Raw genomic sequence first — 16,691 nt, forward strand, 5'->3', positions numbered from 1 at the left:
CAGCTAACCCCTGCAGGTCGTACACTACACACAGACATGCTCACATGGATCCCTTCTGCTGCTTAAAACACACACACACACACACACACACACACACACAATATTTATATGCTGTTTTCCTGGGGCAACCGTTACAAATTCTGCACAATCAAATCTAATGTGATTACAGTGACTCGTCTGTCAAGATTCGTTCCTTTTTTTATGAATTGGGGCTGAGGGCTCGCTTTGGGCCCGCTTCCTCTGTCTCAGATTCATTCAAACCCTGTTTCCTGGTGTAGTGGAGTGTGAGACTGAGAGCGCCCCCTGGGTCCCGGGAGGACGCAACACACTTTGCTGCAGCCTATCAAGTGTAACAAGGGCAGCCAGATGATCTTTCCAATCCGGCTCCCACCCATCCTGGCCACGCCCAGCCTCCCTTGCCTAAAGACTGGGCTCCTCCCACACCATGGTGATGAAACAGACTGGAAAATGTGGGTTAGCCTGTACACCTGTTCTGAGGTTACTATCTGCATGCAATTTCACAAATGAAAGCACTGTGCTAAGATGGTGGGATTTAGCCTCCTCAGAAACGAGCAGCTCAAGTGGGGATATTTTATCACTGTAATAAAATGAGGTTTCATGATACTTTGTGGAAGCAGATTTGCAGTGGAATAAAATGAGAAGCAAAAAGGTGCATGCTGCCCCACATCTCAGGAGACAAATGAAAGCCAACTACCACAGGGGTTAACAACGTATAAAGGTACATAATCATACGCTTACGTAACAATGCTCTTCTGTTTAGAGACAATGACAAGGAAGAGACAGAGGAGGAAGGAAATGAAGTGAGGGTGGGAGGGAGGGAAAGAGGGAGATCATAACCTGAAAATTATTTCCTACCAAATGTTTTCATTCCATTGTCATGTCCCATCTCTAGTCTTCTACAAACAGACCAATTACATTTTCACATTGTGGATTTATTCATTTATTTTTTAATGTTTTTGCTTCCATTTATCACAGGCCTTTTTTTTAAGCGTCCTTCAGTGCTGACATGCCTTCCATTCCACAAATGATCCGACTCTGCACAGAAGTGGGGGGAAGGGGGCAGACGCATTACTGGGAAATTCTAACGAAACGGCCGCCTTCCTCTAAAGCAAACAGCAGACAGTTTCCAGTCTACAGACACACGCTTCAATTTACTGCACTCTTTACTGTCCTTCTGAATCCTGCTGCAGTGTTTAATTGTCCTGATTCAGAGGAAGCCCAAACATTCCGTTATGACTAATAACAGTGGTCATCATCATGTGGTAAGCCCGCGTCCTGGCTCCGCCATCACTGCTTTCTTCTGTGGATGGGCAGCCTTTCCTGGCACAGGGCCAGCCTGACTGTGCTCCTCGCTCTGCGTACAGCTGATCCCGAGCAGCTGCGCACCCTTGAGGATGAATGTCGGGGCACAGCGAGAGGGAGGGGCCCCAGGAGTGCTGGATACAGGGTGGGAGGAGCCTGGAAGGGTGGGGCCAAAGAGGAGGGGACTGTTCCCAGCTCGTCGTGCTGCACTGAGCTGGGGGAGGAGCTGCAGCTGCCGCTCCCCGTTTCAGACCCGCACCCCCCGTTCAGCAGCAGCTTCTGCATCGCACGGGTAAAAGGCTTTACGCTTTCCCAGCATTCACTGCTGCAACGAAACCGCATAAACACAGCATACATACAAAACCAACCTGTCCCTTAGTGCAGGGAACAAAGCGTGGGGTGCACTACACGTCACCCTCTGAACAGAAAGAGACCTTGTATTAAGGGGGCATTAGCATGTGCGTGCTCACACACATGTACGTGTGCGTGTGTGTGTGTGCGCGTGTGACTTTTCAAACTTTGTTGTCAGTTGAGCTCGAGTGGAGCCACAGAGGGCACGGCCGCGGTGGACGAGGCTCGGAGGACAAACAGAAAGAGAAGCAGCCCACCCGCAGCCGTCTGGGCTAACCGCCCGTCCAGAGACCCGCCAGGGGAAGTGAAACCAGAGCAAAGCAGAGAGTGCCGCTGAGGACGCTGGGTAAACGGCTGCCTCGGGGCGGGGCCCCTGGGCCCTAAACGGACAGCTGAGGAGGAGAGGGGGCCTGAGGATCGGGGGAAGGACTATATATCCCCGTCCTGGGATTCAGCGAAAAACAGGGCGGAATTTCCCCCCCGTCAGGAGACGGCGTTGAGGGGACGGTAACCCTGCTGGAGAGGGACAGCTCCAGCACCTGAGAATGCGGCGGAGGGGCCGAGGGATTTGGAGCCGCTGTCAGACAGAACCGCCAGCTCAGCGAGATGCAGCAGCTCCTCCGCGGCGGACAGCCACCTGGACATGCGAGATCGATCGCCCCCCCGACCTCCGTTTCAACCCACAATGCCTCTGGATACCCAGCGCCACGCAGAACAACTCCCACAGCCCAAACGAGAAAACTATTCAATATGCGAAGGTAAAAGAAAAGTAAATATTTGGACAAGGACCCTACAGCAAGGCACCAATGAAGACCCAAAGAGGGACGGAAACGAATATTGATTTGCACAGGCCAAGATATGCAACGGATGCAGCGGGTGGAATACAATCTCTAAGGCCAGAGGGAGCAAAGTCCATCGCGGGAGCATCCGCTGAACATCGGGGCGATTACAGACTGCGGACCTCCAAAAGGCCATCTGAGCGTGCTCAGAGATTAGGAGGAGCTTCCGGTGAGATGGCGGCGTGTGAAGCATCCGGTGACCCGGGCGCGTGAGCAACGTTCCCCCGTCTGCGAGGGCGTGAGACCGCGGCCTGACCAATCGCTGCGGAGGGAGAGAGCGACGGCAGCCGTGTGGGAGAGAGAGGCAGGGAGAGAGAGAGAGAGGGAGGGAGAGAGAGAGAGAGAGAGAGAGAGAGAGAGAGAGAGAGAGGGAGGGAGAGAGACAGCCAGATAGGGAGATCCAGGCAAAGGATGAATGACAGAGAATGAGACAGAGAGAGTCAGAAAGAGAACAGTCTGCCAGCGAATAAAGAGCAGGGGAGGAGGCTGAATGAATGAACAAATGAATGAATGAATGAAAGGGCTAGAATGTGCGAAAGAGAGAATGAGAGAGGGAGAAAGAGCAGCCTTCCCTACACCTGTGACCCGCGCTGCCTTACTGACGGTGTGCATACCTGAGCTGCACCTGGCCGCAATCAGTGCCACAGCTGCCTCAGACGAGGGAGGGGGAGGGAGGAGGAGGGAGGAGGGGGGGGGGGGCTCTCCGGGGAGCGCGTGCTGAGGGGAAGAAAAAACACGCCGGCGAGCGGACACCTGCTCCAGTAAAAAACGCGCCGGGGACGTTAACTTGATGTGGGATTTGGCACGCCACGATAAGCCTTAAGGAACAATTAAAACCAAAAAGGAGGGAGAAGAAGTGCAACTCGGGGGCCTGAAAGAGATTGATTTTTTTTTCCCTCCGTCGCACGAAAGGCAGGAGAAACGCATCCTGGCGCCTCCGTCGCGCTCCCCGCACAGAGAGCACCCTGGGCTAGCGAGCGCTCGGCGCACTTAGCATCGCCGCTAAACGACTGCGTAATTTAATTTCCCGGAAACCCATTAGGTTTCATCAAAAGGAGATGAAAAACAGACGAGAACGATTCTTCTGCGCGGGGAGAATTTGTTCGAGCGCACAGACCGGAGAGCTACCAACAGCAGCGAGTTGCACTGTGGGCAACAAACGGAGGAGAAGATTTCACCGTTTAGCACAGAGCTCCGTATCCTCCCTCTCCTTCAGAGCACAGAGCGCTGCTCAGCACGCAACACAAGCATTTACACAGCACTGTTTGGTATTTTATGCCTTAAATATGCACCAAACGCATTCGTTTCCATTATTTAAAAAAATACACATTTTTCCTGCAGATGAATTTTTCCTGCAGATGAATTTTCTGATGATGGATGACTCGGGGTTTCTGAGCGGTGACCAGGGCCAGGCGCTGATCCTCAGTGCAGTGACAGGCCCTGCGGGTCAGATGATGAGTGGATCTCCACGGAGCGGAGGGTGACCCGGCGACCCCGCGGTGTGAGGAATGACTGTCCGCCCCGCCGAGGGTTCCGCCCGCTGGGCGTGTGTTAGCGGCTCCCTGGCCCTCCCTCACAGCGGCCGGGGGAGCTGGGGGAGCCGGGGGAGCCGGGGCAGCTGGGGGAGCTGGGGGAGCCGGGGGAGCCGGGGCAGCTGGGGGAGCTGGGGGAGCCGGGGGAGCCGGGGCAGCTGGGGGAGCCGGGGGAGCCGGAGGCACGGCGGGGGTCTGAGGAGACGGCCGGCCAGCTGAGAATGCCGCGCTTCGGAGGACGCGCAGCTGGACCCTCGTCACGTTAAGGAAAGGAGGGGTTTATTCCAACTGCGGCGCTGAACTTAGAGAAAAACCCCAGGCCAAAACTAAAGCACTCACGCTGTCAGCACACGTGTAGCAGCGACGTGAAATTCACGCAGCGGTTAACTGTATGATAGTTGCATGAATATGATATATTCGTAATATATTTTGCTTTATCGGTATTTCCAGTTTCTCGCTTGCTATCCGCTCCAGTGTGTTATTTTCCAACGTTACCCAGAATGACTTTCGCCAGCCGCCTTCGTGACAACGTCAGCTAAAATGAAAGTCGGAGACCATGGCCATGTCCCAATACCCGGCAAAGCTACGCTGTCGCATTCCGGATGGATATCTGATCTAGTGCCACAGCAAGCTGAATTCACACTCACCTACTAAAATGTGCCTGCTGTGGCAGTATCACCGCATGTGATACGACCACATCACTACAGAACTCCACTTGAACCGCAAACTAAAATACTACACTAAATACGAGAACAGGAGCAGAATTGTGTTTTACATCACCAGCATGCAAATTCTAACAATGTCAACGTGTTGTTGGCTGGAATTTTCCTTCGAAGTTTCCTACGCATCTTTATATCGTTAAATGCTTTATATCGTTAAGTGAAACCCTCGAGCATCTTTTGCAGTTTTGTCCATTTTTGGTTTGGGTTTACATCTCCTTAATTTCTCTCCTTTAAAATCTTAACTTTGCTCGTCTTGCATGCGTTTTTCCCTCTACGGTTTGGTTGCCATATACGGAATGCCCAAATTCCAGTTAGAAAACCCCACCCTATGAGCAGCGGCACCAGCGTATGCCAGCAGGCAGCAGAATGCCTGTCTTTCTGCCGGCCTGATATGTCAGCGCGGGGACTGAAGGGTCGCGTTAGGGCGGTGCGTCAGGCTGTCGGAGTTTGCGTAGTTCGCGTTAGTGCGGTGTGTCGGGCTGTCGGAGTTTGCGGTCCCGAGCGTGCCCAGCGGATTCATCGCCACATCCTGTGGGATCCCATACCGGGGGCTCCTTTCCTCAGCTGCCGCGGAAATGGTTTCTAGGGGTAACGCGCAGGCCGGGGGACTGACCTGAACGGACCCCCCCCCCCCCCCACCCCGGTCACACGGGCACAGAGCAGGGAGGGAGCCCATCTGTCTGCAGACCTGCCCCCCCCCCCCATGTAGTGTTAGTCCCAACACAATAAATTTAATCTGCCTAGAGATATCATGAGCATTTAAGAGCCTTTCAAGTGATCCAGGGACCATAATTAACACCGGGGCAGGAAGGGGTGCTGGTGTGCGGAAAACCCGCCGAGCAGCAGGACCTCACCGTCGCAAGAGCAGTGACGATCTCAGCCGTATCGCTTCTGCTGGTTCCTTGCAAAATGAAAGCATGACACAACCTCTGACATATGAACAGTAGCTGTCTTTAGCGTGGAATTTCTGACAGTAATACCTCAAATGTGGAGAGAAATAGTACTGTACATCAGAGTGCATGACACTTGAGGCAGCCAGGTAGGCTAAGCGCTAACTAGCTAGCTTCCTAAGGCAGACGGCCAGGAGGCCTGTGGTAAGCGTCCTCATTTCTGCTGGCCACTGAACACCCAGCACCCTTACAGCAGCTAACTGGCTGGGGGGGGGGGGGGGGGGTGACCGTTATCGTCATTCTCTCATCAGGTCATCAGCGGTAATCCCTGTAAACTGTGCTCACGGAACCGGTCCTAATAAAAGCAGGGATAACCGTGTGATGAAGATGGCGGTAATGTGGGGAGGCAGATTAGAGTAACGCAGGGCAGGCGGGTGCGGGCGGGGTGCGGGCGGGCCACAGGGACGCGCTTCGCTCAGAGCGGCGACTCAGCACTGATATAAATACTGACCCGGGCACGTGGCGCAGGACATCCCACATGCATTCACCTCACACTAATGCATTTACAGCTCATCTCTCCCTCCCTCTCTCTCTGTGTCTCTGTGTCTAGGATGCACACACACACACACACGTGCACACAAACACACACACATGAAAACACACACACACCCACATGCACACAAACACATACACACACACGTGCACACAAACACACACACGTGCACACAAACACACACACACACACATGTACATTATGCAGACACACACACACACACACACTCACACCTCTCCTTGCTCAGACGGAGAAGCAGACCTCCATGAAAGTCTTTGCAGCCTTGAACACACAGGGCCAAACTGCTGCAGAGCCAGATAAAGAAGATTCTGGCTGTTTCCCGCATCTCTCCAACGGGGCCTGTTATACACCGTGATAAAATTACAAGGGAGATTTTCAGTTATAACTGTCAGAGCTGACAGTTGGGAGTAATATGTCTACGCCTGTGATAGGAACAATTACAAAAAGAAGTCAGTTATTGAAGCTTGACAGAGAAAGAGAAACAATGGGAGCAAGGACACTGACAACTTTTGCATGATTACTTTTCTCCAAGATGAACAATGCAGCACCTGAACCTTAAAATTGCAAATGGGGGGGGTGGGGGGGTGGGGCAGATAATTCACAGTGGTGAGGCCATGCAGATGGCTGTCAGCAACACCCAATGGGACAGCACCATTAAGACATGAGAGAGGGGGACGATGTGGATCAGAAAAACGAGAGCGGTCCTCCAGGTGGCTTGCACCTTAAAGATGCTTGGTCTGAAAGCAACAGCGTTAGCCCTGCCACTGGGTGGTCAAGGCCCAGTTGTGCCATGGCCGGCTATGGCAGGAGGACCACACTGACAAGGCAACAACTGGCCCAGGAGTGACATGTCTACCATCGCCTCCTTTCGTCGGCAGGAAGGGCTGCTGGTCAACAAGTTTGGTTGCATGGGGGCTGGGGAAAATGGGATAAAATACATGCACGGATAAATATTTCAAAAGGAAATATTTGTTCACAGCAACTATAAGCCAATCCAGCATACACCATGAAACACACTTGGGAGCCTCTACCTAGTGCACAGGGGCACCATTCAATGTACGCATGCCACTACATGATCTTACTTCCTCAATAATGTCTTGAACCAAGCTGAAATGACTAAGCATACGTGAAATTACCAACGACTGAAAAACGATACTGAGGGATGTCAACACAAAAGCAGGATGCTTTCTAAGGGTAAATAGAAGGTTTATCAAACGGTAGAGTGAGACAGATATGAAGTTCCGTATCTGGGATTCGATGAGGATGCTTCCTAAAGCCACATTGCTTTGCTCCGGGGTCATTTTTTATCCCACTGGTGGACTCCTGGCTGTGCTACACTAAACCTATTTGTCTTTGTGATCATCATGTGTATGATCGGTAAACACCGCAAGTGACATTAGCATTTTTCCTTTTTCGCAGGAGAGGCAGGGTGGAACTCAGCCTTCTTTGACCAGTTAACGCAAAGCACTTCAAGGGATCTGTGCTATTCTTTGACAAAAAAAAACAAAACTTTGGGAAGTACTTGGCTGGACATACCAAGTGTTTATAAAAGTGATTCAGAGCTTTTCTGTGCCCATTTAACATTTTTCAAGAGGGTTATCATAAAATTTAGCGAATTTATTCTAAAAAAATCACAACAAAACTAAAATTGTACTGTAAAAGTTAAGTGAAACATAGTGTTAAATAAACTGTTGAATGTTACATTCAAACATACACTACTGCTAATTTAGCAGGGTTGAATCCACTGGAGGGAGGTCCAGTAGGGGGGTGCGCTGTTGGGACCGGAGGGGTGAGAGAGGGTGTGGGGAGGGGAGCAGGTGACCCCCGGTGCGACTCAGGCTGCTTAGCAGCGGCTCGGGCGACACGTGCCGTCCCACAAAGCCCTGGCTGGAGCGCCCGGGGGGGGGGGGGGGGGGGGGCGAGGTAAGAGGATTGGGCGCACGTGCCCCACAGACTGGCTGACCCCTGGCCTGCGCTGACACGAGCCAGGTCAGGCCCCACCCCCTCCCCCCCGCCCCCGGCTTTGACAGACAGGCTCGGGGAGGGGGGGGAGGGGGTGCTGGTGTCAGCGCTAGCCAGTCAGTGGCCGGGCAACACTGCAGGATAATCCTGTCTCTTCAAACAGGAATTGACAGGTTTTACCCGTGAGAGAAAGGTTGGAAGCACGAGAATTAGATGGAGCATTGAGTCATTTTATCGTTTCATATCCACACACACACATTAATTACTCTTAAAAATGTCAGACCTTAAAAAAGGTGGGGTTCATTCCCTAATTTATTACCCTACTGTTTTGTCAAAGCAGTCAGTTTTACGACTGACTAATTTGCCTGCTTGTGAAGAAATATGCTGCTTTTCAAGTCCAAAGCCACATGTCTAGGCTTTAGAAATGAACCACAATTCCTCCAGTCATACAGAACATTACAGTTGTCCCGGTAATTAGAATATTGTCAAATAAGCGTTCATTACCAGCCATCTGCTTGGCACTCAACAAACTGAAAGAAGTTCATTATCACACACAATAGCTGACCTTAAATAACCCCAAGCTGTTTTCAACATGCAGTATATCATTGTGTTAGATGATGTTGCTGGGCCAACATCTATTCTTCAAAATGTCCAATCAAAACCATGAAATTTTTTTTTTTTTTTTTTAAACACACAAGCACACAACATAATCAGGACAATGACGAGCAGGCTCTGCATCCACTAAGCACTTCTTAAGAGGAAAGATTTCTTATCTAAACTAAAGCTGATTTAGAGTTTTTTTTTATTTTTCAAAAGCGCTACAAATGAGGTTTCTCGGTCATTAAGGGTCAGGACCGCGGGTACGAACGAAAGCAGCATTCTAAAATCCGCTTGGACCGCCCCCCCCCTCAGCATATTCACCCGAGGGGGGTGGGAAGGGTACCTGCAGGTAGGCAACGATGATGCATCTTTACCACAGAACCAAATAATGCTGAACAACCGATCAATTTCATTTAAAATCTGTTTTTTTTAAAACACACTGCTGGTGCTGAACATTTAATCTTTTTCTCTTGCAATCAGATCCCATGTACAATTAACACAGGCGAACAATGCACCCGCTCCGTTTTTTTTTCCTTTTCTTAAGAAACTGTAGACCACCAGGATTTGGATTTGGGGTAATCCACTTAGATTACAGCGGCTCAGTCTTAAAACACCGGCGCGGAGATCGCACTGAATTAGGTCACGGAGGCTCAATTGGCATTGGAGGTTTCCTATGAAAATGGCGCGTGTACAGCCACAATGCTTAATTGTATTACAACGTGCACGCGTTCCACCTCTTTCAATGGCACACAGAAAAACCTTAAAGACTCCAGGTTGCGCTGAAAATGAGTAATTCCATGCAAATCCCAGAAACTCCGGCCAAAATTCCATTTGATAAAACCGAGCTCATCTCCCAATCCAGGCTTCAGATAAGCGTAGGCAATTTGCACACAATCGGACTGTCTAATTCCCTGACACATCAAGATCATTTCCATATTTACACACTGTCAGAATCAGGAAGGATGAAGGACACACCCCCCTGCACGGCATGTGTACACACACACACAGACACACGCACGCACACACACACACACACACACACGCACACACACACACACACACACGCACACGCACGCGCACACGCACACACACACACACACGCACGCACACACACACACACACACACACACACGCACACACACAGTGATCAACAGCCAGAAAGATAACATTGTTTCAATCATCTCCTCTGCCCCAGCACCCGTTTGTAAACTAAGCACCTTGCATGGCAACCAGTCACCGGGGCAGTTCAACAATGAGCCCGGATTCACCAGCACATAAAACTGTCACGACCCGAGAGGACACAATGATGCTGACACATAATAACTCCCATAAATAACCTTAATCTGTCCTGATATTTCACTCACGTGGAATAAATAAATATGTGATAATGATGACTGAGATCTTTCCCCCTTCTTTCTCTACTCTGGGTTAACACTGCATAGGCAGAACTGACAGTTGCTACAGACTCTTTATTCATAATGCAATTGAACTTTTCACTTGGCTGATCGGATTTTAATTCATTCATTTTTGGGGTACATTAAATGAATTTGAGAACAGAGTGTGAAAAGAAACAGCAGATGCTCCATATGCCCAATGTGCAATTAGGAAAAAGCATACCAAACAATGCTACCTACAAGGTTTAAACCTCAGCATGAATTAGAAACATACAAATATACTGTTTCAGCTCTGGAAGGACAGTATAGCGCAACTGAGGCAGCAATTGCCCCTTTGTGGAGCTGTGAGTCACAGTTTACCATCTGAAACAGCTCTTAGCCCGACAGCACACGGGTTCAAGTGGGCATGAGAGCTGCACTCCAACATTAGTTCAGCTGTTTTTGCACAAGGCTAGCGCAGACCGGGAAATTAATATAAATCCACAAAGCATTTCAAAGGTCATCTTAACCTGTGTTTAATCTAAACCTAAAAGTGTTTAATAAAATTTGGCACATCTGTTGTCTTTGTCATATTAGCCCCCCCCCCGAACCCCACCCCGGCAAACCTCCTAAAATAATCCTTTCTGCCATCGCTGGGGGCCAGTGGTGCTTCTGATTGCTGGGAGCCGGTCTTTTGTGATGGAAAATTGTACTGATGGTGTGACTTTGACCCCCGGGGGAGGGTCAGCTTCTGAAGACTGTCGCCGCGGGAGGAGAGAGGGAGGGAGGGAGGGAAGGAGGGAGGGAGGGAGGGGAAAAGGAAGACCGCTCCAGCGGGCAGGAGGGAGGGAGCAGGGAGAGGGACCGTCTCCTCGGCCCTGAGGGCACGAGGGGGGGCGGATGGGGGGGCACTGGCGCGATGTACGTCGCCTACTCACCCATGATGCTGGAGTTCATGAAAGGTGTTGGGGACAATCCTTCATGGGCCACTAATCGGCTGTCACTCAGCTGATCACCGTAATGAGGGCTGTCTGTGAAGTCCTGAGGGGAGAGGGGAGATCACACGGCATTAGACACATTATTAGGCACCATCGCTAATTGAGCGCTATGACACTCCGCTCATTACTGAGAGCGGGAACGCGAGCGGCCAACTGTCCCCTGCAACAGTACATCTCTCATCTGCACCGTTAAATTTACCTATTTCAATCTTTTTGTGCTTGTGTCCTGGGGGGGGAGGGCTATGTCTGGAAGAATAGGCAGTACAACATGGAATAAGTCACAGATAATACAGAACACGTCTCACATTTAAACAGCCATAAGGTCAACGTTCCACACACCCATTCCACGCGGGGAGTGCAGAGGTAGTGGGCTCCAGGCGGGAGGCAGTGCTTAAACAGCACACGTGAGATAGACGCATCCACGCGGGCGTGTAACGAACCTCAGACCCCTGCGATTGTTGTTTTATTTATTGTTACCGCGGTGACACGCCGACAGACTCCCAGCAGCCAGCGGACGCAGCCCCCACTCTGACAAACGAAGCCAGCCGTCAATCACAGGCGCGCCCCTGCTGAAAGCGGGGCCGCGGGAAGCACACTCCCCCGACGCGCCCCCCCGCGCTCTCACCCCCAGACTTCACCTGCCTACCTGACTCACAATCACACACAGCAATTACCATCTGATCCTGCCACAGCACATATGCATTCCAATTTAACATTCATATACTGAATACAGACCAGTGTTATCATCATTGTTAACGACAACTTAGTTCATTTCGAATAAACATTTATTCTTCTTCTTTCTCTTCCTAGTATTACTATTATTATTATTATTATTGAAGTTCAATATTGTTCTTCAGTTTTTCTTAATCAGAGCAATTTATAGGTGCATCATCACAAAAAACCATGTATGTAGTGTATATATATGTGTATATAGTGTATATAGTAGATACAGTTGCCTTACAAACGTAATTACAGTAATACACACACCACATTCTGTAATGAGCGTGTATGCATGTGTAGTGTGTATTTGCAGTGTGTATGCATGTATATACATAGGTACAGCATGTATGTATGTAAGCCTGTATGTATGTGTACACACACACATACACACACACACACACACACACACACATGCTGTAACCCACATACTCCCAAAGAGCCTGTGGCTTATGAAAACATCCTCTTCCCAGTGCAGCTGAGCAGTGGCCTTTCATGACCGTTATCTGCTCTGTGGCTTTGGTCTAAATATCGGTCACAGCGTGGTCTCTCACAACTCGCCGGCTCCTGCAATGAGATACTGCGGAGCGGCGCTAATCCCAGGCCCTGTGGAAACCCGCCCGCGCCCCAGCCAGAGACGCGCCCGCGCTCCAGCCAGAAACCCGCCCGCGCTCCAGCCAGAGACGCGCCCGAAACGACGTTAGCTCCGCCCGGAGGGAGAGGCCAGCCACGGGCCTGGATCTGTACAGGCGTTTCCATCCAAACTCGCGGCTTTTACGCTCGACGTACTTGCGCTATTATCGGTCTTATTACGATCGCGCTCCTTTTTTTAGAGAAGACGGAGGGTGATGGAGAGATTTCAAAGACCGTGGAGCAGCGAGCGCCTGCGAGCCGGCCCACAGAGATTGGCCCTTTGTGCTTCTGCCAAGCCATTGTTTTGGCTAATAATGCCGTGACCCCATTCATTAAAAACACCACCCCTGCGAGAGGAGCTAGCAGGCAAGCAGCAACAACGAAAACAACGAGAACAAGGGCAAACCCGGTCCTCACAACCTACTCACATCCTGCAACAAAAAAAACACACACGCTCAAAATATCATAATGCATCTTCTGTGCGGCTGAAATGAAGAAAAACGGGGGAGTGCAAATTGCTTCTTAATCAGAACGCTAAGGCTCTTTTCCGGCTTGGCGCTGGCTGCCAGGAAGCCGGAGGAGGAGGAGGAGGAGGAGGAGGAGGAGGAGGAGGACGAGCCTGCAGGGTACCGCTTGGCTCTTGCGGGAAAGCGCGTGCGGCGAACCTCGCTCCCGGAGGACCGTCAGATCATCCATAACGGAACATTCATCATTTCCAAACGCTCCAGGGGCGCGGGAGGTGGAGGGACGGTGACGCGCGCTGTCGCTTCGCCCGAAGGGGGCGGTTACCGCCGGCTACGCGACCGCCAGGCCCCCGGTTACGGACGCGAGACGCGGCTCGCTCCCCCCGCCCCCCTCGCGCCTCTCCCCGGCGTTTAAGAAGCCTTCTTTAGCGGGTACAGCGGGGCGGTCCCAGGTGAGGCCTGGCCTTGCTTTAAGAGCTGGGATGGTGTGAAGGGAATGGGCGGAACCTGGCCCGGCCCACCGCGGGGACAACGGGTCCCCAGGCTACAGCTGCCGGCCGAGAGGCTCTCGGGCCAAAATCGGCGCGGCGACCCGAAGACGGCGTTTGCGGTGGGCTAATCGCGAACGAGAGGGAGCAAGAAGGAAATAAGCCCATTGGAGACTGTAAAAGACTGCTGTTCCTTCAGGGAAAGGCGACATCTGCCTCCGTAATTCTCACCGTCAGCTCACAGAAAAGGCCATGAAACTAAGGGGTTAAAGAGTAAAGCAGGGGTGTCCAGTCTTATTCGAAAAGGGCCAGTGTGGGTGCAGGTTTTTGTTTTAGCCCAGAATTACGACACCTGATTCTACTACTCAAGGTCTTAATTCAATTGGCTGAATCTGGTGTCGTCGTGCTATAACAAACGGCACTTTTCAGATAAGACTGGATAGCCCTGGCCTAAAGTGAATACGTACATACAAATAATACATAAATCAATTCAGCCATTCAGTCTCATTTTTATTTTTGTTCTCACTTTTATAAAAATGTAAAAATAAATAAATAAAACACTTTCAAAATAAAAAATTAAAACATTTATGAATCATTCAGAGTCAACACTGTTGTGGATGAACCATTGCCAGAGTGTCCAATATGCATTTAAAACAGTGATAATCAAGACTTCCCATCTCCCTGCGGGTTTCTACTTCTATCCAAAGGCTCGCACACTGAAACAGACCTCACTCAACAGTATTACATGGTACATGGATTACGCGCCAATCAATAGCTTTGTCCAACCTGTAGAAAAAACAACTTTGTTTAATTAAAATATAACGAAACAGAAGCTAGTTGGAATGGCTTTTTGAAAACCTGTTTTGTTACAGGGACCTTGCCAGTGCAGCTAAAGTGTTTCACCAATTAGCCACCACAATTCAAAGCCAAGTGTCTGCGGTCTGCAGAAATCTGAGGCTTGAACCTTTCTTGGCCAATTAGCATGCGCAACCTCCACAATCGCTTCTGATTTGAGTCAAATGGATGCTTAATACTGGAAGCTGTCAGTTCACAATCGAGAACGACGGCATCGTACAATGAAGTAACAATAAACTAAGAAAACGTCACAGCCCATAAACAGACGAAACGGTAACGGGTTAAAGACGATGCTTGTGAGATTCCTCACACCACCTGCCTGTTGGCTAATGACCGTTGCCTAATTGTCCGTTAGCATGAGAACAGGCAGATTAATGGCAGATAGCTCAAAAATAAGTTGGTAGTAAAAAACGCCGGCTCTGGTTCACGCACGGACTTTACCCGCCGTCCGCTGCTTCCCGTGTGCTCTCAACCTACATACCGCTACACAGCAACCGGATCGCTGTAATGAACAGCTGACCCTCCAGACCATACGGCCATAACGGAAGTACCTGCTACACCGCGGTAAGCGAAGGCAGGGGATGAGGCAGACATGGCGCGTGCTGTGAACACTTCAGAGAGAACGAAAAAGCGGAGAGCAGGGCGGTCAGAATGATGACGGGCGAGGACCGACGCAAACAGCTTCTCCCCGGGGTACATCTTTCCCTGACAATTCAAAGGAATCTAACAGGTGGAGCAAAAAACCTGGCTCTGGAGCGTATACACAGGAGAGGTGTCCTCCAACAACCGGCTACAACTGTATGATACACTAAAGGTAATGCTGACTAACTAGCCTTCAACAAAACATGCCAGCAATCATTCTGTCTTTCATCTGCTCCAAAGGAAGATGAAACAATTATAGCTCAAAAAACAAGTCCAGACTTGCACACAAGTCAAATGCAATTTGGGACAGCAAAAAGTTTTTTTGGGAATAAGAAAAAAATATATGTCAGGCATTAGGGAAGGGTAAGCAAGACATGGGAATTGCTTTGTTGCTGTTAAAAAACTCCAATAAATCTAATAAAACTTTCATTTATTCAAATCATATAAACGACATGCCCTGCTAGTTACTGGAGAGCACCAGGCGGATACTAAGGTGTGGTGCTCAACACGTGGAGATGGTGGAGCAGTTTGCTTATAGAGGCATATTCCATACTGTAGTCCACCCTGACAGCTGAGGCGCGTCAGTGACTGGGGTTCGGGAGGGGGATTTGTAATTTCAGGACAATTTCTCACAATAATGTATTAATACAGTGCAGGGATTTAAGCGTGCAGCTGAATGCACAATTACTACCACCGCAGTAGTGAGATTCCCACACATAAAGATGAGGACTACCGGTATTCAAACAGCGCTAAAAGAGACTTAACTTATCAATAAATGACATTTTTTACGCCAATTAAGGCAACAAGCCCGTCACTCTTGTTAAACTGTTAAAGGCTTCGCAGGCAAATTTTCATATACTAAATTTGCTTTCCTCTTCAGAAAAAACTGAGCCAATTAAAAGAAAATATATTAAGCATAAAAGGAGATTTACATAGTTGCACATTATCCGTTTGCTTATTTCCAGTCGTACTTTGCATATTCCAGCGCGAGTAATCCTGTAATACGGGCGCCCCTCGAGACCCGAGTAAATAAACTCAAGTCTCCGGTGCAGTGCCGGCCCGAGCATGCGGAGTACGGAGGAAAGAACATCTGTCTGTTTGCTGATGCCTGTCCCTCGCCGTGTCAGAAACGCTGATTTATATGCACCTGGAGCTGCCGTATCAACCATCTCAATCTCGAAATTCAAATCGAGTCTGCCGACGGAACTATGGCCTGTGGATGTTCATTCGGGAAGGGCACTGGAGAATAAATAAGGCAATCCAGCCCTGTGCGGATCTGACATTTAGCTGATTTCTAATGAGCAGCGACAGGAGATTGACGTTAAATGAAATCCATACAGGGCAGCAAGTGCAACCACATTGGGAGGGAAAGAAAGCAAAACAAATAAACAAACAAACAATTGTAGTGGAGACGCGTGCCCTTTGCAAGAGTAGGCAGGCTTGCTTCTCCGGAAGCATCCGTTTTATGTTGCACTAGTGCGGCTTTTAATGTGCTTCAAATGACAGCAAACAGCAAGACGCTAGTGCTGCCTTGCAATCTCTTACAGTGCCTGAAACAAAGGGGTGAATGTACTGCTAAGACTGTTCTTAAAACTACAAAAAAATAGTGCCAATACAATTCTATGACAAATTTATGAAAAAGAAACACTGATTTTTTTTAAACAGCTAATTGCTTTTCCAATTGGGAATTGACGGCACACATTTTAACACAAACCATTTGTGAATGTT

At 49.8% G+C, this 16,691-nt stretch overlaps 1 protein-coding gene across 3 annotated transcripts in view; it reads right to left on the reverse strand.

The window, feature by feature from the left end:
* The window catches only part of LOC118227551 (transcription factor 12-like), a 101,005-nt gene that overhangs the window by 57,364 nt on the left and 26,950 nt on the right, over positions 1-16,691 (reverse strand). For all 3 annotated transcript variants that reach the window (XM_035418130.1, XM_035418127.1, XM_035418128.1), the window contains one exon: positions 11,105-11,207. In XM_035418130.1, the coding sequence (XP_035274021.1) occupies positions 11,105-11,207 (103 nt within the window). The remainder of the gene's footprint in view (positions 1-11,104; positions 11,208-16,691) is intronic.

This window comes from Anguilla anguilla, chromosome 5, assembly GCF_013347855.1.
Source record: "Anguilla anguilla isolate fAngAng1 chromosome 5, fAngAng1.pri, whole genome shotgun sequence".
NCBI classification, from domain to species: Eukaryota; Metazoa; Chordata; class Actinopteri; order Anguilliformes; family Anguillidae; genus Anguilla; species Anguilla anguilla.